The 27,366-nt window shown below is 36.0% G+C and overlaps 1 protein-coding gene across 3 annotated transcripts; it reads left to right on the top strand.

Annotated features, from left to right (window-relative positions):
• Positions 1-714: 714 nt before the first annotated feature.
• On the top strand, positions 715-24,262 carry LOC106086534 (uncharacterized). 3 transcript variants are annotated; one of them, XM_013251256.2, is made up of 12 exons: positions 715-897; positions 959-1,108; positions 4,160-4,228; positions 4,385-4,468; positions 4,527-4,856; positions 8,734-8,919; positions 10,695-10,943; positions 11,148-14,810; positions 14,870-15,013; positions 15,083-16,834; positions 16,886-18,825; positions 23,447-24,262. In XM_013251256.2, exons 1-12 carry the CDS (start codon positions 840-842, stop codon positions 23,672-23,674), a joined length of 8,853 nt encoding a protein of 2,950 aa, XP_013106710.2. In that variant the 5' UTR covers positions 715-839; the 3' UTR covers positions 23,675-24,262. The 3 variants fall into 3 exon arrangements, with proteins under 3 accessions (XP_013106710.2, XP_013106709.2, XP_013106711.2); XM_013251255.2 differs by having other exon boundaries at positions 4,157-4,228; XM_013251257.2 differs by lacking the exon at positions 8,734-8,919 and having other exon boundaries at positions 4,157-4,228.
• The last annotated feature ends 3,104 nt before the right edge of the window (positions 24,263-27,366 follow it).

Below are 27,366 nucleotides of genomic sequence, written 5' to 3'. Positions count from 1 at the left end.
TTATCCCAGTCTGTACTTGGTGCTCTCCTCTGAATGTGGCAATATTGTCCTGGAAAGCTTTCAATATCTAAACACACTCACTTAGACTATTTTAGTCCATTGTAATGCTATAGTAGCGACAGACCAGGTGTCCAGTGGGAATAGAACCCACGACCCTCGTACTGACAATCCGAGCACTTTACCAACTCGACTACACGGGCGACCTAACAGATAATTATAATTATTAATCGTGAATTGCCCTGTAGCGACATGTCGCTGAGCCAATACAAAGTTTCGCTTCAATTATAAACGATTAAGCTTAGTACTGAATTCTTTCGCAGCGAAAATGCCTATTTAATTATTGCGAAATTAGATGGACTCTATTCTTTCCCAGAAAACAATCAAAATTCAGACAGCGACAAACAACAAAGACAACGTCATTGAAAGAGAGATGATTGGTGCCTATTTCGTGAGCATTTAATTTCATTGGCAATTAATCGAAACAAAATTTACATTGGCGAGTGAAAAGTCGAAATCAATACTATGCTTTACGAGAGCATAACCAAGCCTTATGAAAAGCATTGATAAGAAAATTAATTGACAAATATATGAACAAAATTGAATGATAAATCTGAATAAAATGAAAAGTGTACGGCCGCCACCGATCAAGATTTCAGCCAAGCCGTCGCCGACGAAAAGCTTCGGCTTCGTTCACTGCTAGCGTTGTTCGTGTATTTTGTTCATATATTGTTTCGATATTGCTAATTGTCAACACGATATAGTTTGTCTATAAAAAAAACGTTTTTAATTAAGATTTATTCACGAAAATGCGTGCACACATGCTGTTACTTTGAAAGAAAATGGAAGAAATTGAATACTTGGAGGAATACGAAGACATAGTTTTACAGCCGGGTCCGGGTATTGCTTTCCTGAATTGTTTGCTTCACGAAATTCTATATAATTTAAACTTTATTTACAGCTAGCAATTCTGCAGGAACTTCTGCGACAAATGCAAAGATTGACAACGATGAAGGTTCATCGTCCTCTCTAGACCAGGATATATTCAACATCTTATTTGATAACCATTCAGACGATGACAATGATGACCAACCACAGGCACGCAGAAATGGTAAGCCTAAATGTTAAATTTAAAACCAATCACAAGATGCAAGAAGCTTATATTAGTGTTTGCTCACATTTGCGTTAGTTCTCATGTTAGATTTATTGTAATTTTGTTTCAATGAACACCACACAGCACTGAACACCACACAGATCGAACGTCAATGTTCCAGCCTGTGTGGTGCTCCCAACTATCCCGTGCCGGGTTATTTCATCCCTTATAGGCGGTGACAAATCAATTCGACCTGATTGCTTTGTTAGCCCACTGATTTATTTAATGCGTTTTTGTATAAAAAATAGTTAACTTTTTCTTGTTTCTCCTTTATTTCTTGAACCTCTTGGTAGCCGAGAAAAATAAATTGGAAGTTATTCTAAAAGAATAGTATTATATAAAATCCATAGTCCCTCCATAGTACCAAAGTTTGTTCTATTCCTACATCTTGGGAAGTAATGTAGAAAAAAATTGAATATGCTAAATTTAAAGGCTTCTATGGAATATAAATTAGCGAGATACAATAACTGTGTGAGTGCTATAGGCTGGAACTTTGAACTCCGATCTCGAAGCTACCGTCCGGCGCGTCCGGATTGTGGAATGCTCCATACGGAGTAACTGTAACGGCAGTCGCGGAATATCAGCGGTATCGAAATGAGAGACTCGGTAAAGGGCAGAGCGGGACTGACTCTTGTAGAAATACTCGATATGACAAGGCGAGTTATTGGCGCCTGTATATAACCAATGGTCATCGTGTTCCCGCGGCGACTGGTCCTATGGATCAGAACGAACTCACAAACCTATAGGAGCCTGACTAGGATCCCTACCTCCACATGCAAATGTGGCAACAACAATAACATAAATTGGTGGACATTGTGAACAAATTGCATTTTTTGTAGTTTCAAATCGGCATATCCTTGATTGAGTGTTGCATCGTCCATACGCCATTCTGCGACTAGTTGAGTTTGGTTCTTTAAAGGGGTTTCGCATACTATTGCAGGATGTTTGGTCGGTTTTCCGACTTTACGTTTCGTTTTTCGTGGTTTACAAGATCTTATTTATGTCCCATTTTTAAACCGATTTAAAAAAACATTGAGAATATTAAAACAACAAATAATAAAAAATGCGAGGAAAATTCACTGAAAAGTACGTAGAGTTATTTTTGGCGACAATCCTATGTTAATATCACAATATTTGCTGCAATTATAGAGTACATCCAAATCCCTAAAAACTTAATTTTTTCTACATCTTTGGAAACAAAACTTTTCCTGGGAGATTGTAAAGCATCTTTCAGAATCGAGCATCACAACCACGGCTGAAACGTTTTTTCTGGTGTTTGCTTCCCAAGATGTAGGAATAGAATAAAAGGGAGCTATTTTGCATTCAAAAACCCATGTCTCACACATTAATTGAATCAGTGGGCTAACAAAGCAATAAAGTCGAATTTATTGGTCACCGCCTATAACAAACGAAATAATCCGGGATAGCTGTGAGTTCCACGAAGGCTGGAACATTGAGGTCCGATGTGTGTGGTGTTCATTGCTGTCACGAGAAGCTTAGCTGCGAGCTACCAGGTAGCGGTATCTAGCGGATAGTCTCAGTGGAAGGCCGGGCGGAACCGGCTCTTGCATAAATACTGAGCGCCTATGATGCCCGATATGATAAGGTGAGTTATTGGCGATTTTAAATAACAAATGGCCACTTTGTTTCTGCGTCCTTTGGCCCGGAGCTTGCTTACATACAGGAGCATGACGAGGATCGTCATCTCCACATAAAAGTTTTTATTTATTTGCCTTATGTAATTCGAAGTCATGTGCGAACTGTACTTTGATTGCAAGAATACATGGAAGGGAAGACAGGCAGGCATAATTAAATCGAATCATCAGGTGATTATATAAAACCTTGCATAGCAGCTGTGGTGTGAGGTATAAAAATTTTATTCTCAAATATTTAAAGTGCTGATAAATTTTCACAAATTCTTCATATGCATATGGGCATTTAGAATTGTTCATAAATTATAATTACAATTACAATGATATTTGATTAACCTATTAATGCCTAAAGCCCCTTAGTTAAGTTTACTCCAATTTTTTGGTCTTTATTAGACTTAAATGGCGACATATTAGCCAGTTTAAAAAATATTTTTTATATAAAAGCGGAAACCTAATTTCCAGAGAGCGTCCTTTATCAAGAATGATGTTGTTGTAGCAGTTTATTGTGTTCTATGATATTCAGATCGTGCTTAATTTTCATCATAAATAGAAAGGGCTTATTATAAGGATTTGTTTGCACAAGCCGGAAAAATAAAAATATTCCTCGTGTTAACGTACCATCAAATTTCAGTTGGTTTTCTTTGCTTTTATTTGCATGCCATTTTTGTTAGTAAACTAAAACTTATAGGATAGCACTACATGTTCATGTGTTCTAACTTCTTTTCTATGTGGTTTTCCAAAATATTCATATAAATGAAAGGGCACTATGCACTAATTGGTTAATAAAAAGTACACTATGCACTAATGGGTTAACAGATTTAAACAATTTTGAAAATAGTTTTTCTCGGAGTTTATAATTGTGATATAATTAAAATTATTAGCTATTTCTGCATTACAGAACGTTAAATCATTAAATAAATATGTTGCGTTCTTCCTTTTTTAGTAATTGTCATTTAGATTGAATCATGACACCATAGGTTTTAACAATTTATTTTTGTCCATAAAAACTAAACAAGAAAATCCATTTAATGGGTAAATAAAACACCTTTAATGTCATTAATAAACGGCGATAATGGACGGGGATAAGCCAAGCCATACAAAATAATCGAGAAAATCATCTTAGAGGGTAAATGAAACAACCCTATTAGCGACTAATTCTGTAACGGTTTTTCGACCTTTCAATTTCTTTGTTTGTTGTGCGACTTCGTCTTATTGGCAACATTTGTTAGGTCTTTATCCTTGCAAATCCGTTGGGAAATTAGAGCCGCAATGGCATTTAGCATAAGTATGATATCATTCGATTCGACGGATTTTTAGAATAAAATATTGGAACAATTTTTATTCTTTATTTCAGAAGAGTTGAACACAAACAGTAAAGTTGTTAGCAGAGCTTCGGTAGACTCCATCGATTTGCTAAATGATTTAGGTAAGTGAAATATATATATATATATATATATATATATATATATATATATATATATATATATATATATATATATATATATATCCTAATAAAAATATAATATTATTTTACAAAAAAAAATATATTTTATTTAATAAATTCAATTTTTTGAATGTATAGGTGAACAAGTTGCTAAAGAATTTGAAGATAAGGGTAATATTGCTGGACCATCGACCAAGAAAACTTTAAATAGCCAGAAAAAACGTTAGTATTGTTAATCAACCAATTTAAGAATTGAACTAAATGTATCGTTCCTATGTAGTATCTACAATCGCAAAATTGCAAAGAGGTTGTGTTGTAAAGAAAGGAGGAAATTCGGCATTGTCAACTAAAGCGCAAAGTACAGCTGGAGGTGTACAAAGGAATTTGACGGATGCAAAAGGGCCATCAAGCACAAATGCACTATCCAAAAGTTATATAAATAGGTCTTCATTACCTGTGCGTACTTATCAATCATTAACATCGAAGACAATTCAAGTAAAGGGAATCGCTGGATCGCCGACATTAAAAGACCCTACAGTCAAACGACGACCTGCTACGATTATTAAGCCAGAAAAAATTGTTTCAAAGGACCCACCAGAAGATCCTTTAAGTAAGTACTTTTTGAGAATTGTACAGAACTAACTATTAAATATATCATATAAACTGCCAATAATCGCGTTACCGTAGCGACCGGTCCCATGGACCGGAACGAGCATGCTCACCTGTAGGAGCATAGCGAAAATCGCTAACTCGACATGCAAATGTGGCTACTACGACGACGACAACTGCCAAGAAATTGTAAAACATTTTTATTGTCAGGAGAACTATGCCAGTCTCCACAGGAATATGCCAATGAAATTATGTTGGCATGTATTCAATTAGCCGTGGTAGGTTTCAAGGTAGACGATACATGGCAATGTGGTTTCAAGGACATTCTTTAAAACCCACATAACTAAGCGGCGCGTATTAATGGGGCCAACAATGCTGAAGTAGATGTTGTAGAAAAAGGGTCGGTGCTTTCTAGAATCCGATTGTTTGGTCAAAGTGTGGGATATAAAGATTAACGATGTGCTTTGTGTTCCAGACTTGGCTATTAGTTTACTTTCGGTAAGCAAAGTTTGCCAAAAGGGTTTAAAGTCATTCTTAGTGAGATCAATTTCAAAAACGACGTAATTGCGTTTTGTTTTAAAAAAGGATGTCTTTATAAGAAAAGAAAGAAAGTTTCAACAAATCTTGTGCAGAACAAAGAGTATGGATTATAGCATCATTTGGGACAGATTGCAGCCAATTTAATTAACAGGTTAAAGAAAATGGTGATTGGAAAGATTTCCAAATTCAGAAACCTGAAAAATGTATACCATGTATAGAAGGATATAGAAAGAATATTTTACCCAACTGCTTGTGTCCCTGATGATGGTATAGAATGTTTACCTCCTAGTCAGAATCAGGTCTAAGTAGCAGTGACCCGACTAAAGAAATACAAGGCTGAACTATTTAAGACCGGAGGCGATTCGTTGGTAAGGCGCATGCATCAGCTTGTCTGCACAATCTGGCTAGATAAATGAATATCCGATGATTGGAACCTCAGCATACTATATCCCGTACACAAGAAGGGAGACAAGGCGGAATGTGCCAACTACAGAGGAATAAGTCTCCTCCCCGTCGCATACAAGATATTCTCAAGCGTGCTGCGTGAAAGATTAAAACCTAAAGTCAATGAGATGATTGAACCCTATCAATGTGGCTTTAAAACTGGTAAACCCATCCTAAACAAGATATTCACACTACGCCAAAATCCTGGAAAAGATCCGATAAGGACAAATCAACACCTATCATTTCTTTGTTGACTACATAGCCGCTTTTGATACGTTCAAAGGTATTTCAAGGCATGTCTGAGTTTGGTATCCCTACATGTTCCTCAGTAAGAATGGGAAAGAATCTTTCCGAACCATTTAATACCAAACGAGGTTTCAGACAAGGAGGCAGCCTACCGTATGATCTCTTTAATATTCTGCTGGAGAAGATTATTGGAGATGCAGATGTGAAAAGATTTACCACACTACTAGCAAGAGAACACATGCTACTCGCCTATGCCGACGACATCCATATCATAGGTCGGTCACCGGAAGTAGTAACTGCACCCTGAAAGAATTGAAAGAGAGCCAGGTTTGGCAGTAAATGGATATAAGACAAAATGGATGGTTTCAACTCCCAAAACGCCTTGTACAACCGCTCAGATAAAGAAAATGGAGAAAGTTGGGAACCGCAATTTTTAGATAGTCAGCAACTATCTAGCTCGGCACCGTCGTAACCGAAACGAATGACACCAGTTTTGGAATAAAGCGTATAATTATACTGGCAAACAGAAGCTATTTTGGATTAAGTAAGCAGTTTGGAAACAAGACCACCTCTCGACAGACAGATTAAACTATACAACACACTGATACTACCCGTGTTGTTATATGGTTCTGAGGTATGGGTACTTGTGAAAGCAGACGAGGCAGTGCTTGAAGTGTTTGAGAGAAAGATTCTTCGTAAAATATATGGACCCGTTTGCGTTAATGGAGAATATAGGCATCGTATGAACCATGAGCTGTATGACGACGATAGCACAGTTACACGTATCAAAATACAACGGCTGCGTTGGCTAGGTCATGGTGTCAGAATGGATGAAGAAGCTCCAACAAAGAAGTTTTCTGAAGGCAAACACGGTGGTACACGCAAACCGGGACGACCAATCCTATTGCAGCCGGTTGTACGTACCGGATTGATCAGATGGAGTTCATTATCGGCCTCAGCGTATAACACACTGCTACAACAACAAAAATAACCAATTCCATGACAGTCGGTTGTACGTACTGGATTGCCCCAATGGATTCCTTCATCGACAAGGACTGCCACCTCAGTGTATAGCACACTGCTACAACAACAACAACCAAAACCCCGATGGAAAGATCAATTGGTGGTAGACACCTCGAAACTTGGTGCCAGAGATAATAAAATGAGCGCAGAATATCGAGCCTCTTGGAAAGCTATTCTGTGTTCGGCTAGTGTAACAAATGTTCTGTCATAGCCAATTATAGTAAGTAAATTATGTATAGAAGGAAAACATTCTCGTAAGCCATTTCAAGTAGAAGAAGTAACTCCTGATAAAAAATTTACTGGAAAACGCCCAGATTTGTCCCATTTAAATAATTTTCGGCTCAGACGCTAAGGTACATGTCCCAAAAGAAAAGCGCAAGAAATGGGATAGGTAGTACGAAGCATGTATTTTTGTCGGATACTGTGGCAGTTCGAAAGCTTAAAGATTATATAGCAAACCCAAGTAACAAGTTTTTGTCAGTCGTGATGGAATTTTTTAAACGAAGGCAAAATGAGAGGCGATTTACAATTGGAAGGCACATAAAAAATAAGACCCACTGAACTAATAATTCAAAGCGACATTGAAGAAAGTGAAGGAACAAATGAAACTGAAAACTGCGTAGCAGAAGAAAATGTGATAGATGGAAACTCTACAGTGATGCAGAGACAACAGTTAATGATGGAACTGAACAGTTGGTTTTCCCTACACAACCAGATAATATTCAATCTGTATTAAGGCGCAGTGCAAGGGAGCACACAATTCCAGGATAATGATTATATTATGAATTGTAATATTTCCCTGAAAACGACTCCCAACCTGAACAACTTCATATCGTTGTAATCGGCTAGTTCCACCGTAGGTCAGAGGTAAGCATGTCTTTGACGCTGAACGCATGGTTTCAAATTTCGGCGAGAATATAAAAAAAATTTCGGCATTGGTTACCCCTTTACTAATGTGAGGTATACTGCCATTTTAAAACTTCTTTACCAAGTGGTGTCGCCATGCGGCACGCCTTTTGGACTCGCCATAAAAAAGTTCCCTTATCTTTAAGCTTAAACTTTAATCATTGATATGACAGAAGTATCCGATATTGCTTAATGGAATGGTATTAGAAAATTTTGTTTGTTAGCATGTCTTTGACGCTGAACAAATTTTCAGTGGTGGTTATCGCCTCCTTGTGCTGGCAACACTTGTGAGGTAGTTATTTTTGGCGTGGTGTCGCACTGCGGCAAGCCGTTCAGACTCGACAATAAAAAGATGGTACCTTATCATTGAGCTTGAACCTATATCGGGCAGCACTCATTGATATAAGAAAGGTATCCTCATTGATCTTTAATGGAATTTTTATGGATAAATTTGAATTTTTTATTTCCAAAACGGTGGTGTGTCATCAGGCGTGATGAACGCAGCTGGATGAAATATGAGCCACAGTTAAGATACTGGCACATTTGAGGCACTTGTTATTTATTTGTTGTGAGGCATATCGGCCGATTTAATTTGGTACCTTTAATGTGTCGAATAGACAATGACTTGAGATAATAAGTTTTAGCATTTTAATTCTTATTTGAATTCATGTTATATTATCTTAGATTACAATCAATTTAATCGAATTATTTTTCTCCAGACTTAGACGACCATTCATCTTCCGGTTACACCCTCTCTGACGTATCCGGTGAAACGTATAATAGCATTAGCGAATTTGACGACGACGAAAATTTCAACAGCAATATTGACAATTTAGACAACGAATCCAGCAACTCCCAAGTTATTGATATATCGAATGACTCCAGCGGATCCCGTTCACAGTTTGGTGCGTATATTTTAAATTTAAAAAATAAATGCATGGGAGGTATATGCATATTTAGTGGTATATAAAAGTAAGTCATAGTTCAGTAAAAAAAAGTTTTTGCTTAACGTTAGCAAACGTCTGTGGATTTTATCTTTATGAACACAGATTTACAAAATTGTATGCATTTTGCAAACATTTCAGGTGCAAATAGTACCAAGTTTTAAAAAATATATTATTAAAAGCCTGAGTAATATAAAACAAATATCTTTAGTCAGTTAACTGTCAGTCGGTTTAAGATGTCACGTTTAGTTATCGCAAAAACTACATCTTGGCACACATAAAATACATGTTCAATTCTGGATTTGCTCATGCGACAGCTGCTACTTAAGTGGTTATTAAAAACCAATCGGCACATTTAAGAGCGTACAAAGAATTAACTACTCCCAAATAGTAATAAAGACACATAGAAATCATAGCAACTCACAACACATTATTTAGATTAAACTTTACTTTTAACGTGATTTAAAAATAAATTCAGCAAGTTTCCTAAACAAATATAAGGCATTTTGTAAATAGAAGATTTTCAGGAACATCTTGGTTTACTTAAGTAAGCTAACGTTATTCAAAAGGTAAACCCCTTTAAGCGTATGAGAATAACAAATAACTTGCACTAGGTTTGACTCAATAATAGAGAGTTTTACATGGCATAGTACCTCACTAATGTTGCCAGCATTAGGAGAGGAAAACCACTGCTGAAAATTTTTTCTGATGGTCTCGCCAGGACAATAACCAGTTGAAATCATAAAACTAGTTTGAGAGCAAAAATTAGCGCAAATGAAAAAATTTCATCAAAATACTGAAGATGATTCGCCTAATGTTGCCAGCATTAGGAGGGGAAAACCTCTGCTGAACATTTTTTCTGATGCTCTCGCCAGGACAATAACCAGTTGAAATTATAAAACTAGTTTGAGAGCAAAGTAAGTATTGGTCTTATCACGCTTCTGTAGAGCCAGTGTACTATCCTCGGATTTAGGCCCCATTTCGAGCCTACGGCCCGTCTACATAGTGCCCAACTCCTTAGTATTTAACCTTGTCAGATATGGAAATGTAAGATATAACTATATCTAACCATATAATTTTTTTTTACTCGGGTTAGCACAAAGTTAATTTTTGAATGGACCAAAAATACGAAAATACGATAATTATTTTTTTATTTTACAAAATAAGTACCTTATTGCCCTATTTTTTACCAAATTTTATTTTATTCAGTTATTGTAAATTGATGCCAAGCAGTGGCCAATTTAAACAAATTACAAATTTCTTGAAAATAGAAGTAAATTGGTTGTTAATGTTAAGTAAATAGCTGCGGAGAAAAACTTACAGTTTTCTATTCGATGCTTCGAATAAAAATGATCGATAACGGATTAAGCCTCTGTGCAAGCTTCTTTAAGTCAGGAAGTTTTGTAAAGGCCATAACGTAGCAAAACCTTCGTCAACCAGCATTATTTATAGTTTCATGTACAAAAATGTTTATGGTGTTGTCTTATATCCAATAGCATGCGTGTTCGATAGTCGCAAACACCTTTCAGTAGCCACTACATATTGTATCAGAAAACAATAGTCACAAAATTATTTTTCCAAAATCCGATGCCTGGTCATATCTTCGTAGGTTGTTATGTATTACTATAAGGTTGTAAAAAACACTTGCACTACACCTTTTTTCTGTAAAAACTTGTGATCTTCTATTGAATGTAATATAATATTAATTGTTATCAAATATTTTGTATATTCTTCAGAAGATTTACGTGTATCAACACCATCTCCAGTGATTTCGGAAGATCGTGATTTAAGTTACTTACCGGGTGAACCAAAACGAAGTTCGCCCAAATTTATGGCTAATCATGAGATTATAAAAAGCCTTCTGAACAAGGGAGAAAAACCAAAATTATTGCAGCTTCTAAACGAGCATGATAAAGCGGACATAAAGGAGAAGTGTTGTTCGTTGTCTACAGAGATTTCGAGTAAAGATTTATGTGAGCAAAAAGGTTTGTGCGAAATTAACTTTTTTGAAATTGTATAGGTAAAAAAACGGCAATTGTTGGAATTATATTTAATTTTTTTATGAATGCATTATCAGCTAAAAACCATAAAGCTGGTAGAAAACAATTGTAATTTTTATGTTGTATGATTGAAAGATGATGAGTGAGAAATATATACTCACCGAAGGTTTTTTGTATTCATGTTTTTAGACGTACCAAAAGCTATGAACCGGGATATGGAATCGCCAGGAACTATGTCTCATGACTCTTACTTTTCCGTAGTGAACGAGATGTTGGAGGAGTCCTACGCAGAAGCTATGAAAAATAGCAGACATGATGGTTTACCAAATCAAGAAGTTGGGGCTGAAATGGAAATAGAAAATGAGAATGATTCAGACCGTAAAGATGACCGAGTAGCAGACAATACAACAGAAATAAGCAGAGAAGAAGAAGAAACAGAAAAGCCCAAACAACTACATGAAATAGAAAAGTTTGTGGACGATGAGCATGGCTTTCAGGGATTTCAAGATAGTACTGCCGGTAATAACGAAATAGATAAGGCAGCCTTAGCCGTCGTACATAAATATACCGCCTCGGTCGAAAATAAGATCAATCCAACTACCAAGAGTAAATGTGTTACTAGTGATGTACCAACTACTTCGCAACTCACCGAGTTTCCGACAGCGGCCTCCAAAATATTAAAAGGAAAATGTTCAACAAAAACCATCTCACAAGATAAGAGATCGGCTGAAAAAGGTAAAGAATCATTGAAAAAAAATATAGAAATACAACTCACGGAGTTTCCGACAGTGGCCTCCAAAATATTAAAAGAAAAATGTTCAACAAAAACCATCTCACAAGATAAAAGATCGGCTGACCAAGGTAAAGAATCATTGATAAGAAATACAGTTGAATTTCAGCGAGGACCAATAAGAAATCCGTTTGTTCAAAGAACACATAAACAAAGTAGTAGGGAAACAATTCCGAAAGCAATTTCTAAAGACAACTCTCAAGAACGCTCGCATTGTGGAAGCCAGCCTCAATATAACAACAAAAAGGAGCAGTTAAATTCGAAAAATCAGCCAAAAACATCAACTGATAATATAAAAAAAAGCAAATCCGATGAAAGTCTACATTATGAAAGAAAATTAAATACTTCATTGGGAACGGTCAGGAGCGAAAGTGACAGAAAAGAATTAAAAAACAAAACCGTTGCAGAAGAAAAGGACAAAATTTTAACAGAAGCACCTCGCAAGGCCGTTTTCTATGAATGTAAGAAAAACTCCCAAAAAACCAATTCCCATGAAAAACTAATGAGCGATGAAGAAAAATATAAATCCGACATCTTGCATTCGCAAGATAAGATTTCAAAATCCGCATCTAAAGATCACTCTCAAACCTTGAATGTTAAATATGAAAGTTCAGGAAAGGAAGCTATGCAACGCATTTTGGAAGCTAAAGTCACAGTTTCTCTTCAACGCATAGAAGTAGAAAAAAATGCAAAAATGAAAGCATCAACGCATGAAAAACAAAATAAAGCTGGGTCTAATAACAAAAAACTCCCGCAAAAGGAAACAGAAACTTCACAAACTAAGACACCGTCAACAAAAATTCCAGAAGAAACCAGTGATAACGAAATGAAAACAATTGACACTGCGAATGTGTCTCATAAAGTATATGAGCCAAACCAAGGCGAAGATATAGAATTTAAACCTAGTACAAAAACAAAAACTACAACAGATAATCCACAAAATGACCATCAAAGAGAAGTAGACGATAAAAAAATAGCTACAAAAGATGCAGAACAAAAAAGTTCAAAGAGCGAAACTAAAACAGTTAAAGAACCAAAAAGGGTAGAACTAGTTTCAGTGCATTCTGATAAGGGATATAATGTATATGATACAAAATGTGATCCAAATAAAACAAAACCATCTAAGAAGGAAAGCGAAAGAGAAAAAGGTCTTCAGAGAAAAGATACGGATTTGAAAGCTAAAATCGATATTGCATCTAAAACGCACAAAACGTACTTGGAAGGATTAAAAGAGGAAAGAAACATTGCAAATGAAGACGTGAGTTCTTTGAAGTATACTTCCATTGAAGCGGACTCCATAAAGTGTGTAATAAATAAAGAAATTGCAATTAGAGGCGATAAAAAAACACCGCATAGTACGATAGCTCATAACGAAGAGAACAATATGTCGTCTACCTTGAACCCAAAATCTTCCGCAGGAGAACAAGCAACATCAAAGATAGATGTTAGCCTAGTTGAAAAAGAAGAAAATAAACCTGAAAATGTAGAAATAAAATTTAAAAACGTCATGCCCAACAACAATCAAAACGTATCAAGCATGAAAGAGCTTGCAGCACAAGATGCAAATAGCAAACGTAGTGTTGTAAATACGGAACAACTTTTTGCAAAACAATCGCCTTGTACGAAGGTCATTGGCGAAGGAAAAACAATCGCGAGTAATGGTGACAAAGTATCAAAAAACAACAAAGACCAATGCAAGGCAAGATCAAATGAGAATCCATTTGAAAACAAAAACAAAGTAAATATTACTCCACCAAGATCATCAAAACAGTCTCCTAAAACCGACAAAAGTTTGCCAAAAGACGACGAATTGAAAGACCAACGTTTAAATACGAATAAGGGCGATATAACACGAAAGGATAAAAAAGAGGATGAGTGTGAAGCTGAAAATAAAAATAAAAAAAATAATTCGCCAGAAGTAATAGCTAAAACGCCTACTCAATTGCAAGAAGATGACAACGGAACCCACAGTCCAAGAAAACAAATGCGAAAAACTCGAGGAGTCAAGAATTGCTCGGAAGCCAGTACTGATGAAAACATTTCCAAATTATTAGAAGAAGAACGTTTATCAATACAAACTCAACGGTTTGCGAGAAAAACTAGAAATTCCACTCCAACATGTGATAACTTAGAAAAGGAATTTCAAAGTAATCAAACAGAGGGTTTATCAGAACTATCAAATGCAAGGGCGCCTACACCGTGTGCATCAGCAAAAGAAGATAATCAATCAACTAAGAAATCCCGGTCTACTGTGGATAAAAGCAATGACGACCATAAGCAAAAACAAAAGCTAACGAAAAATGAAAATTTAGCTGACATCACGAGTCAGTCGACAATAACCACAATTAAAAGTTCTTGCGGCAAAGATGATAAGGAAAGAACCTTTTGGAATAGTGTGCCAAAAGAAAATCTCTCCAATAATTTAGCATTAAAAAGTGGAACGAATTTAAAAGATGGTGATTCATTTTCATTCAAAACAAATTCACCTGACATAAAAACTAAAATTGCCATTCAACAAGAAACAACGCAAGAAGCTGTGGAAGCTATAAAACAAGATGAGGGTCATTCCGATAGTGATGGAAATACACTAATCTCATGTAATGCTCGAACATCTTCCACGATATCTCTATCTTCCAAAGAAGATTTCAATAGAGCACAAGGAAAGTCAAAAAAAGAAATTAAACAAACAATGGCGCCACAAGCCGCTTTATCAGATGCCGCTGATAAGGTAGAAGTTCCAGTTACTGCAAACCATTCCCGAAACATATTTGACAACTGTTCAAAGACCGTAGATGCAGTGCCCCTCATTTGCAAAGAAATGCAGAAATCATTGGCTTGCTCCGAAAGTTCTGACATTTCTGTACATCAGGATGTTTCAAAAAGCGAAACCAGTAGTTCGAGGAATGCACCGTTACATGATTTGCGGGAAGAGAAAAAGCGGATGGTACAAACTACGACGAAATGTGTGCGGGAAAATTTGTCTGCAATTAAAAACAAACCCATAATCGATCGTGGGCGGTCCCTGAGAAATAGAGAAATGGAAACTAATTTCTCAACAGATGGTAAATACATATATGTTTGTTTTTCCAAAGTCCATTTTTAATCTTACAAAATTTTTCAGGTTTAGTCGAAATGAATTCATTTAAACAACCAAAAAGGGAGATCTCGCCGAAGTCGGAATATACATTGAAACGAAAACTACGCTCTCCAGCGTTGGACACTCTTTCGCAATCATCTAATTCAAAACGTCAAAAAAATGAGTCATGTAATAAAATTAAGAATAAGCAAAATGCATTTGTACTAGAAAAAAAAACTTTTTTTCAATTTCTTGCAGCCCGAAATCGGGATTCGAATTCAGCTGTCGTTTACACACCATCCATTGAGGGTTCTAAAACTATTTCTTCGACAACGAGATTTTCCACGAAAGCGTCTGATTTTTCATCACATGGCACACCAAAGAGACAGGCTGAGGAACTGCAAACCCAATCTGTTTGTGAAAATGTCTCAATTTCCTTTGAACATTTGGGCGGTGTTTCTAATGTAAAGACTCCGGATATAATTCAGAAACAAGCATCCGAAATCCAAGCACCTGTTATGGCTACTCTTTCGGTAAATTCAAAAAGATTAAGAAACATTCAAAAGTCAAGGGAAAAGGTCTGCCCAAACAAAACTTCGGTTGTCCCTGACAAAAGACGGCCCAAAATCTCTCCCGAGAAATCTCCGAATTCAACTAAAGTATTGTCATTTGCCGAATGGCTTGAAACTAACGGTCGAAAAGATTTCACTCAAGAATCTCAAACTATTGAAGAACGCAATAAATTTCGTAGACGCCAAAATAAATCCATGGGTAATCTTCAACAGCCTGATTCAAAAACAAAATATTACAAACACGATTTTGTTGCAAAACAGGCATTACAATTGCCAACGGAGCAAACAACAGTTAGAAATAATATTACCATTACCAACGCAGAAGACGTTGATCTGAAAGGCCAAGACGACGAAAATGTTAGTACATTGACACGCACAGAAAATATACCCGTAAGGCGCGGTGTAACGAAAAATCTCTTCGAAACTTCACACACCAAACCAGATGTTCACCCGAAGCAGAGTTTGGAACACAAGGACAGTGTATCAGTAGGAGAAGTGAGGCAGAATTTGCAGGACAGTAGTCGCAGTGCTAAAAATTGCGAGGAAGTAAAGAGCTGTTTAATAAAAACTTCAAGTACTCGTACTTGTCCCAAAATTAAAAAAAGGAGGGTAGCGGGCATAGGACGTAAAACGAAACGAAATATTAGAGTAAAAAGAAAAGACATTTTGGTACGAGCCTTACCTTCGATGAAACATGAAAAAGTTAAGGGGAAAAGGACAGAAATTGACATATTAATAGAGTCAATGTCTAAGGAAATGAAGGATGGGGGCATTGAAGATTTATTGAATACCAGCAATATTGTAAAGCGGCAACGAATATCTACAAAACGGAGATGCGCAATTGATTCAGGTAAGTCTGCGGAAGAGACTACTTGTGCTGAAGCAAATACAAATCTTATATCCACGAAAGAGTCACCCCGAAAGTCCCCAGTAAAGAATTGTTCACCGCAAGGAAAACATAGGAAATCTGCTCTTCTTAAGAGTTCCGCAAATGAATCATTTTTAATGGAGGCTGAAAAGGCATTAATAGATGAAATAGAGATCAAAAACATGAACACGTGTTTCTTGCAACCAATGCCAAGCGGCCAACAGAAAAATATCCATAGAAACAAGAATGTTAACAAATTTCAATTTAAGGCGCCCCATCCTCCACAAGCTACAATTTTGCAATTTGCAAATGCTCCAAGTAAATCTTCATCTTCAGAACGTATTTCGCATATAAATGAAAATATAAGCGATAAAGGTGACGTTGACAAAATTGAAATCAGTCCAAGTTCTAAGTTTGTGCCTCCAATGATGTGTCGTAAATTCAGAGTACGGTTGAATAGTAGTTTCGTAAGAAAATACTGGCAAATACTAAAGAAAGAGGGCCAAATTAAAACACAGCCACACTCAACACACTTGACCAAGTCGGATACCTTAAGAAATTTTAAAAATGGTAAGTCAATAATTGTATTTAAAATAACTTTCTAATGCATTGATTTTGCAGCTCGAAAATTACATGATGCTACATCGCTATCCATTTCGAAGAATAAAGAAATCGGCAGAAATAAAATTTCTTTTGGTCTAGAAGAAGCTGTTGGCCTAAACCAGGTGCCGAATCTTCAAAGTCGTAAAGTCAGTGCAAAGAAAGATTACAAAAAAGACATTGCAATTAGAAAAGAATCTATCACACCATCCACAAATGATTTAGGACACTCTGTTGATTTATTTAAAGAAGGCAGACAAAGTGTGCGAAATATCCAATCGCTTTCTCCAAATTTTGAACCTTCAGATAGTGTTAAAACAGTTAGCAGTGCTTTACCGGAATCAGTCAATAAACAACCTGTAAGCAGTGTCAGCGAACAAGCTTTGCCCGTAGAGTTAAAAAATGAATTTATTGATGAAAATCCCACCAATATGGATGACGCTATACTTCCTGACACACCAACGTTAATGGCTAGGGCTCAGTCTATAACACAAGCTGCAGCAAGCGCCCTTTCAAATACAATAATGCCAACAGATATAAGGCTGTTGACAAATGACCCTTCATCAACGACAAACACATATGTCCCATCATTTGGTGTGTCGCCAACTTTGGTTGATTCCAAAGGAACAAGGATGTATACGTTTTTACATCCTGCCAAGTACAGCCGAAATCACGGCAATGTCCTACTAGACTTCTGCTGTCCCAATTTGGATGGTCCAATGCCTGCTATTGATCCCACAAGAATACATGCTCAGGTGCAAACACCAGTGATAGAACTGCCATCATTCATTGTGTTGACAACAAAAGTAGTAACTCGTGCCGAATTGGAAAGCAACTCTTCAGTCATTCCCGCAATTATTAGGAAGAAAGCAGAGAAGTTGAGAAACAGCATAGCCCTTCATCAAAATACATCTGCACCCCCGCACATTCAAGCAAAAGCTATAATGTCTGTACCACAGACGTTATTGCCACCACATACCCGTTCCCCTGTGGCAATTACTATGGGAACTCCACAAATCAATACCACTGAAAACCAATTGTCGCCGACCGTGAATGCACTAACGAAGTATTTACCTTCTACTACCACAATAACTCCTAAATTATGCTCCTCCTTACCACAATCGACTTTTGCCGTGCATCATTCATGTTCCCCTAATACTAACCTAATATCACCGATAACTGTAGTACCAAACTCGTCAGCTATGTTAAATGAGATGCAAATAAATTTGTTGCGTTCGAATCTTAGGCGTTTCGATGTAATTTTTAAAAAGTTAGTTCAACCTTTCGACAAGCTGAACTTTGCCGAACGGCACCAAATTATCGATAATTTAGTATCTATCGGAAAATTTCTGCCAAAAGATTTGGAGCGAACCATAGTTTTGATGGAGGAGTATCTTAAACAAATAAACAAATTGCATGAACCGCAAATTTCTTCTTTGAACAACTATGCCATGCCCATAGCCGAAACACTACCAACATTGCCTATTATGCAAATGCCGCCTTTGCAGCCATCTCCTCAAATTGCATCAAGTCAACAAATTTTTAATAGCACCACTTCCCGGAAACAAGTCGATCATCCAGAGACTAATAAAGCAAGAAGGGTTGAGTCCACACAAAAAAATAATACTACTACGGGAAAACAACGGCAAGTGCCAATTTATGATACTGAGCGAAACATTATTGGCTACCAACTGCAAGTCATTGCCCCCCCGCAATCAACGGTACCGTCTCACACAAAGCCGACAATGTCACCAACAACATCGAAGGCGGTTGTTTCCTCAACTTCATTAGATTCAGCCAACCGTAATCAGAAGAAACCTGTCAAAAGACCCGCCAATGATTCTCCCCGTATATTTTATGCTTCGCAACCATTAAAAGCGTCCACACCAAAAATAAGCTTAAATTCGCCTACATATTCTTCAAAAACTCTGACGCAAGATAATTCATACGAAAAATCGCATGTAAGTAGTCAATAACCCTCCAGAGTACTGTTAAAAGGTCAATACTATGCAACAGAAAGGTATTTTAGAATTATTTTCCATTCGCAATCTCTATCCGATTTGGCTGAAATTTTGTACAACGACTTCACTTATGACCTTCAACATACGTGTCAATTATGGTCTGAATCGGTCTTAAGCCTGATATAACTAAACCGATCTCTCTATTTTACTTCTTGAGCCCCTAAAGGGCGCAATTTTTATTCAAATTGTCTGAAACTTTACACAGCGACTTCTACTATTGTCTCCAACATTCATTTCTATTATGGTCCGAATCGGACGATTACTTGATATTATAGCTCTAAATTCATAGCAATTCTTTCTTTTATCATATGTTTGCCTAAAAAGAGATGCCGGGAAAAGAACTCGAAAAATGCGATCCATGGTGAAGGGTATATTAAATTCGACCTGGCCGCTTTTACGCTTTTACTTGTTTAATATAATGTCAATATAAGTAGAAATGAGCTACAAAGCCATTAGCCACGACAGTGTGAACATTAGCAGAACAATAAAATTGACGAGAGATTTTTCGCTACCTTTTCAAAAAATAATACTAATGGCTGCAGCGATATGTTGACCAGGTAATTTCCTTTCAGTAATATTCCTCAAATTAAAATCTTCTCGACCCCCTTCGTAAAAAGTGACCAAAGGAATAAAAACACATGAGACATGGCATGATGCAAACATAAATAATAGCATAAAAAAATCAAAAATTTTTTTAATTCAGCTTTTAAAACGGCAGATTTTGTTAGTTGAAATAACAGAACGAAATGTTTGCTAAAACAGCAGCACTATGTTTCCTCTTTTTCAGCAAAAAAAACTGTTGTTTTAGCAAAAATTTTTGCTGTATTGAATAACAAATTTCGTTGAGTGAACGTAAAACGTAAGATTTTATCGAATTCAAACTCGAAGATAGGTATAGGTTAAACAGTGCCGGATATATACACCGTCTTGGGGAATTTCCTGTTTCACTCTACGGTGTTTCGATTTCTTATCCCTACATTCCACAAATGACTGGCGACCACACGATAATTTGCGACCCAGCGTTTCAGGCCTAGCTGAAGGGACGTATTGATGGTGTGCTCAAATAGTTTGGCATGGCTGTTGTTTTAGAAAACATTTTTGCTTTATTGAATAACAAATTTCGTTGAGTGAACGTAAAACGTAAGATTTTATCGAATTCAAACTCGAAGATAGGTAGAGGTTAAACAGTGCCGGATATATTACACCGTCTTGGGGAACTTCGCGTCTCACTCTACGGTGTTTCGATTTCTTATCCCTACATTCTACAAATGACTGGCGGCCACACGATAATTTGCGACCCAACGTGTCAGGCCTAGCTGAAGGGACATATTGATGGTGTGCTCAAATTGTTTGGCATGGCTGAACGTGTCGAATGCCTTCGATAGGTCCAGTGCCATGGGGACCGTCCTATCAACTGGCCTGGGCTGAGTGAAGCCACGGCAAACGTGTACGGTGATGGCATGCAAAGCAGATGTTGTGCTATGCAGTCTTCGAAATCCATGCTGATGCCCGGTAAATGGAAATTCCCCAACGAGGCTTGGGAGGAGAAGTCCCTCAAGCGTCTTGGCTGCAGTAGCGGGATCACTCTGCCCATCTTCCAGACATCGGGTACTATAAGAGTGTTCAAAGGCAGGTTGAGGACAGTTGTAAGGTACTCGGTAAGGAAAAAAGAACGAACACGTACACTTTTGAATGTACTAAAATTAATAGTATGATAAATTGCTCATTTTCCATCAAAATATATAGGTTATAAAAATGGGCAACATTTATATTTTTCCGAAAAAATTGTTTGGCTTAAGTTACGAAAAATTGTAATAAAAATACAACAGGCAACTTTTTGAAAAAAAGCTATTCTTTATTCTGTAGAGCCAGAGAAATCCGTAAAAATTATTTTTTCAATATAAGATAGTAACATACAGCCAATACATACATGTAAATTTTCGAAAAATCACTGATGCAAAAATCCTAAAGCTGCCTAAGATGGGTTAATACATTTATTTATATGTAATTAAATTATTTTTATATGTTTTTTGTGAACAGCTGATAGAAATACATGTTGGATATATATAGGTTGCAAATGAATTTATGTGAATATCCCTTTTTTTGCAATCCGAAAGTTTGTGCGGACTCGAAAAAGTAAAACTTTTTAGTTAAAATCGAATACGAAAACTTTTGTGAAAACCGGAACAGACCCGATAGTGTAATTGCAAACGCTTAAACATGCCAAAAAGTGTGATAGTATTTAGCAAATGCTTCAATATATGATTGGAAGTTAAAAAATTTTGTATGATTCCATGCAAAAGTTGAACATTTTTATTTTAATATCAAAAGACAATTTTTGCTGCTATTAGTAGAATAATGCACAATTACCCATTTTGGTAGCAATAAGAGTATAGTCGGAACCGAATAAGTGAAATGTTACAAATGTATCTATTTTGTTTCACTTATCCGTAATTTTCCGTAAAGCTTGGTTCGGATAAGTCAACTTAATTTTCAGTTAAGTCAACTTAAATTTCAGTTAAGTTAAAATCGAATACGAAAACTTTTGTGAAAACCGGAACAGACCCGATAGTGTAATTGCAAACGCTTAAACATGCCAAAAAGTGTGATAGTATTTAGCAAATGCTTCAATATATGATTGGAAGTTAAAAAATTTTGTATGATTCCATGCAAAAGTTGAACATTTTTATTTTAATATCAAAAGACAATTTTTGCTGCTATTAGTAGAATAATGCACAATTACCCATTTTGGTAGCAATAAGAGTATAGTCGGAACCGAATAAGTGAAATGTTACAAATGTATCTATTTTGTTTCACTTATCCGTAATTTTCCGTAAAGCTTGGTTCGGATAAGTCAACTTAATTTTCAGTTAAGTGGTTAGACATAAATGAAAATGAATTTTTACTTCATCGTATTGATAAGGAATGAAAAAAAAGGAGTTGAAAAGTACAATGATCAGTAGCGTTCTTTAAAATAAAAGAGATAACATCAACAAATGATAAGATATTTTTTGTAGTTTTTTTTTCGTTTTCGTATCGTTTGAAGTTTTTCTACTCCAGATAGTTTCCTATAGAAACTACTTTTCACTTATGCGACTTAAAATTCATATAAAAACGAAAAATGGGATGTAAAAACATATTCAGTTAAACGAAGTTGTTGTTGTAGCCACATTTGCCTGAGGGAGGTGGCGATCCTCGTCAAGCTCGTATAAGCGAGCAAGTTCGTTTCGGTCTATGCGACCGATCTCCGCGGCAACATAATGACCATTGGTTATTTAAAGGCTGCAATAACTCGCCTTGTCGTATCGAGTGTCATAGGCGCTCAGTATTTAAGCAAGAGCCGGTGCCACCCGGCCTCTCACTGAGACTCTCCACTCGATTCCGCTGATTGGCCGCGACTGCAGTTGCAGCTACTCCGTATGGAGCATTCCACTATCCGCAAACTGTGGACACACCCAGTAGCTCCCCGCTAAGCTTCTCGTGATAACGAAGAACGCCTCACAAATTGGAGTTCAAACTTCCAGCCTGTGTGATGCTCATAGTTATCCCGTGCCGGGTCAGTTAAACGATATTTTACTTAAGCGATTTAAATTATTTTGAAACCCAACAAAAATTAATGGTCCGGACTTCACAAAATTTTACACAAGACATTCTATTTAATGTTCCAACATGTGTGCACAACTTTATCAAAATTGGTTTTGTTTTTGAAATAGCTCCCACATATATCATTCATGCGATATGATATATTTAGGCTGTAGTAGCCATAATCTTGGTCCGGACTTTAGCGTTCGTCCTTGGACCAAAAAAGTGACTTGTGCAATATTTTACGATAATCGGACAATAAATGCTACCAGTACATTGATAACAAGAATATCGAAAGAACAGGAAAAAAGTAAAAGTGTGCTAAGTTCGGCCGGGCCGAATCTTAGGAACCCACCACCATGGATTTTGCTAAAAATTTATACAAAATAATTTAGGTTGTAGGGCATAATTGTATTCTACATACAAAACTTCTGCAATAACTGGTAAAACCAACAAAAATTAAAACTTCTAGGAACCGAACAAGGATGATCAAGAGACCGGTTTACATGGGAGGTATATCAGGTTATAGACCGATTTTGGCTGCACTTGGCACAGTTGTTGGAAGTCATAACAAAACACAACATGCGAAATTTCAGCCAAATCGGCCATTATTAAATATTTATACTTTGGAAATATTTTATAAAATGCTAACCTAAATGTACCTTAGTTCATTTTGATTTTAGGCTTGCTTAAAAAATACATAAAAGCCATAACTTATATATTTATTGGTATCAAATTTTAGAATTTCAATTACTTTTTTGTGTTAATTTGTATCTTATTCCATGTAATTTATAACTAAAATTATTATTTTATTTTTGGTAATTATTTTTTGACATTCGATTAGGTAAAATTTTTCGTATTTCCAATTACGATATTTTGAGTGTTTGCCAAGGCAAATGGGATTACAATGCTCTCATGATCGATGAATTTTTTGTATTTTTTCTAATTGTGTATTCTTAATTTCATATCTCCAATGTAGCAAGGACATATTGTAACCACTGTTCGCTCTGCTGGCCCATCTGCGGGAACGGAAACAATAACAACAACGACAACATTGGCGACAGTAAAACGTATTACGCGTAGTCGTGCTGCCGGTTCAAAAATTATTATAGTGTCTAGGTCGAACTCCAATGAGGAATCCATATTACCCGATATCAACCAGCAAACAGAAATAAAGAACGAGAAGGACATCGATTTCGTGGCATAATCGTTTACAGATCAAACACGAATTTGGTCTCTACACTACTTGAAAAACAACCAACAAACGAATTGTCACAAATCGTTTGTTATTGGCTTATTCCGTAGTGAAAAACTTCAAATAATTTACAATTTTAGTTTTAATTGCTAACTATGGTATCCTCCACACGGTCTTGAATCGCACTTTAAAAGATTTTAATTTACATAATAAAAGGAAAAAATGCTATCGCAGGGGTAGCACATACAAATATCCCAATCTGATAGAAAATACACGTAAACATAGGTATCTGTTATCCAAAAAGTATGAATTTGGTAAAAAAAAAAATAAATTTGAACGTTTTTATATACTTATACATACGTATACATATATACATTAACAATATTTTAAGTATGTTTATAGTTATTTTTCAATGAATTACAACTAATCTTATGTAAATAGTAAAAATGTTTATGTATAACAAACCTAAATTGTTGCAGCATTATATTTACGTAATGTTAACATTTACTTAAATTTAAGTAAAGAAAATTAAACTTTTGAAGTAATAAACGATCGTAAAATCAACATGCGTACTCCTCGAACAACGCATTAAGGATAGAAGTAATGTTTTCTCATCAATGGTGGTTGCGTTTTTACACTGTAAAGTGCCTGGCTCTTTGTTACGGCAAACATTATGCGGTGTGCCGGAAAACGACGCCTCCGATAAAAAGTTTTACGTAATTAAAATATTTCTTAAGTGTTTCCACAACTTGTAAAGGGTCGATCATCCTTGAAAATTTTCTTTAGAGAAATTTATAGAACAATTGCAAAGAGTTTTAAGAAACAAAAGCGCCCATTACTTAGTTGTTTTTTTCTTTTATAGTTTAAACGGATTCGCAGGAAATATTATAGCCAAAGTGGGCGATAGGTTTCCCCTTAAGATGCTTAATAGTAAATAATATGCAAGGGAGTTTTTAGAAAACATCACTGAACGCAAATTTGCATTCCAAGTTTTAAAAAGAACTAATCGATAACGGATGCCATCATTTAAAAATTAACATCCCGATCGATTACGTATGTGAGAATAAGGCCCCTGAAAAGCCTCTGGGGAGGTTGTATCGTTCCAGTGCATAAAACCGATCGCAATAGGCACTATTTATTCCGATGAATGAAAGATCTACAATCTGCAAAAAAAAAACAAATTCTTTAATACCAGGGGCCTAGTTCTCGCACCAGTTATCGATCGAGTTTTTGTTCAATATAAATTTCGTTCTAAAATAATAATACATATTTTACCATCTCAAGGTAAAACGCAGACAATAGATTCTTATAGATGAACTTTCCGTCTCTGAATAAATGGTAAGAACAGCGATTATAAATAGGAGTTTTCTACTGTGTCATTCTTAAGAGTCACCTAAAACGGTTTAAACTTTTAAATAAAAAATTTTACGGAACCGAATGAAAACAAGCGAAATCGCGTTCATTGTTCATGCACCGTTCTCTTGAAATTCTCTCTTCTCTTTATGTTTTTCGTTTATTTCAAATCTTTGCACTTGGTGCCTCTTCAGTTATCTAGAATTTTCAATAAATTTTGATGTATCTCTCTGTTTCTGAGATAGTGAAATGTAAGTTTGTTCCATATCCACATTTAGAAAAAATGGTGAATTTTGTTCCAATTTCCAAAATTTGTGCACGTGGTACAAAATTACATAAATTTTTGACAGATCAATTTGGTAGTGCTATCATGTTCAACGTGCCCAATTTAAACTCTATTTAGAAATTAACTAAAAGAAATAATAAAACGACATGTTATTGGAGTAAATAATGCTAGAAAGCGCTTAAATTCCTAAATTCTTAATTTGAGACTTGAAACCAATGAAAAAAGAAAATAATATGGGTTTGATTCTAGATGAAGCTCCATATAATGTTATTGGGTTTAATGAATGCGAAGTTTGGCTAAACTAATGCAGCATTTCATTATGCATTCATGTGTACCATAAAATTGCAATAAAAAACCACACACTTCATCCTCACTTTTCTAGAACCCGAACACTCTAAATCCCTTCCATGAATTTCTTTTGCGACCATCGAGCAGAGCTCTGCCTGAAAGAACATACACTTGTCCAGCAATCTCACGTACAAACCGATGTGGTGTGTGTCGGAGTATAGAACCAAATACAGTCCCTGTCCCCATCTTGAAGCTACCTATAAAGACCGATATATCATTCTCTCCTCTTTCGGTTGGAAAGACGGCTCGACTTCTCGCACCACTTCGCGAAGGGCCGTCTTCTACGACCTGCCCCTGAGAAATGCGTGTTGTATCCGTAGGGCATGCCTGAAGTTCTTCGACGTATGACCCTCCCTCACCTTCAAGTCTATTTTGGTAATTAAATTGTTTTGTTGGAAATGTTAAATGCTACTATTTTGTAATAAGCATAATTGCTTGTTTACATTTATTCTACATTTACAGTACATTAACGAGAGCACAACCAGGCCTTAAGGGCTTACTTTCTGACATATGATCTGTATCTGAACATATTTGGATATAACTGCCATATAGAGATTTCTCCCGATTTACTGTCTTTGATCTTAGACATACATATATCCGAGTCTCGAAAGTTCAACCCGACCTAATAAAATAAGTTTTAAAACGTTTTATATTTTGTAAGAAAAATTAAATTTAAAAACATGAAAATATTTATTTTTTTATTAATTTAAATAACAACATTTTACAAAGGTGGTGGAACACATCTCTTTGTTCCACGTAATACAAAATTCCAAAAACGGTAAAAAATTTAATGTGGAACAAAACCCCAATTAATTATTTTCGGGAAATGGGCTATTAAAAATTTTAGGGAACATTTTTTAGAATCGCATGAACATGGCGACGTAAGAAAACAACCGTCCTTTACGGACCAGTTTTGAGTAATCGAGACTCCAACTTAACAAAATGGCGTATGGAACGAGATATAATTAGGCCAACAATAAATTGTGGTTTTGTGTGACTGAAAAATATGTGGCTTGCGTCGCTTCTATCACAGTCAACGGTGCTTCTTCAGCCAAACAAATCTACAATTGAATAAAGTTAGAAGCTTTTCCTTGAACAAATATGCTGCCGCATTATATTTAGTGGTTAAATGACATATTTTTTTGTTTTGGTCATGTTTGTAAAATCCTGGCAAGAACATCGGAAAAATACTTGGAGGGCGGTTATCCCTTCCAAATGCTGGCGACATTTGTGATGTCATGTAAAAATGTCTCCTCAAAATTCTCGCACTCGGCTATAAAAAGGAGAACCTTATCATTGAGCTTAAATATGAATCGGACAGCACTCAGTGACATGTGAGAAGTTTATCCCTGTTCCTTTATGGTATGTTCATGGGCAAATTTGAATTGTGCATGCTAATATACAATTTGTTTTGCCCATTTTGTTTCAAGTACATAGTTAATTCTTGTCCAAATTAATGGGCTAAAAATGTGAATTTATTTAAATTATTGTTTAATTTAATGAAATAAATACATCAATGCCCTATTTCTATCCAACTTCTTCAAAATAGGCCTAATAGATAACGTATGCCATCATCTAAAAATTCAAAAACTCCATCGTAATAATTCTGATTGCAAGAAAAAAAGACCAAGTAATTTTTTAATGCTGGCCCCCACATAACAAAGCGTGCTACGACATTTTGATGGAAGGAGAATATGTTTGATCCAATAGTCGGAAA

Source organism: Stomoxys calcitrans, chromosome 5 (assembly GCF_963082655.1).
Source record: "Stomoxys calcitrans chromosome 5, idStoCalc2.1, whole genome shotgun sequence".
Classification (NCBI taxonomy): domain Eukaryota; kingdom Metazoa; phylum Arthropoda; class Insecta; order Diptera; family Muscidae; genus Stomoxys; species Stomoxys calcitrans.
Note: the sequence above shows the minus strand (reverse complement) of the source record. Positions and strands in the feature narration are given on the sequence as shown.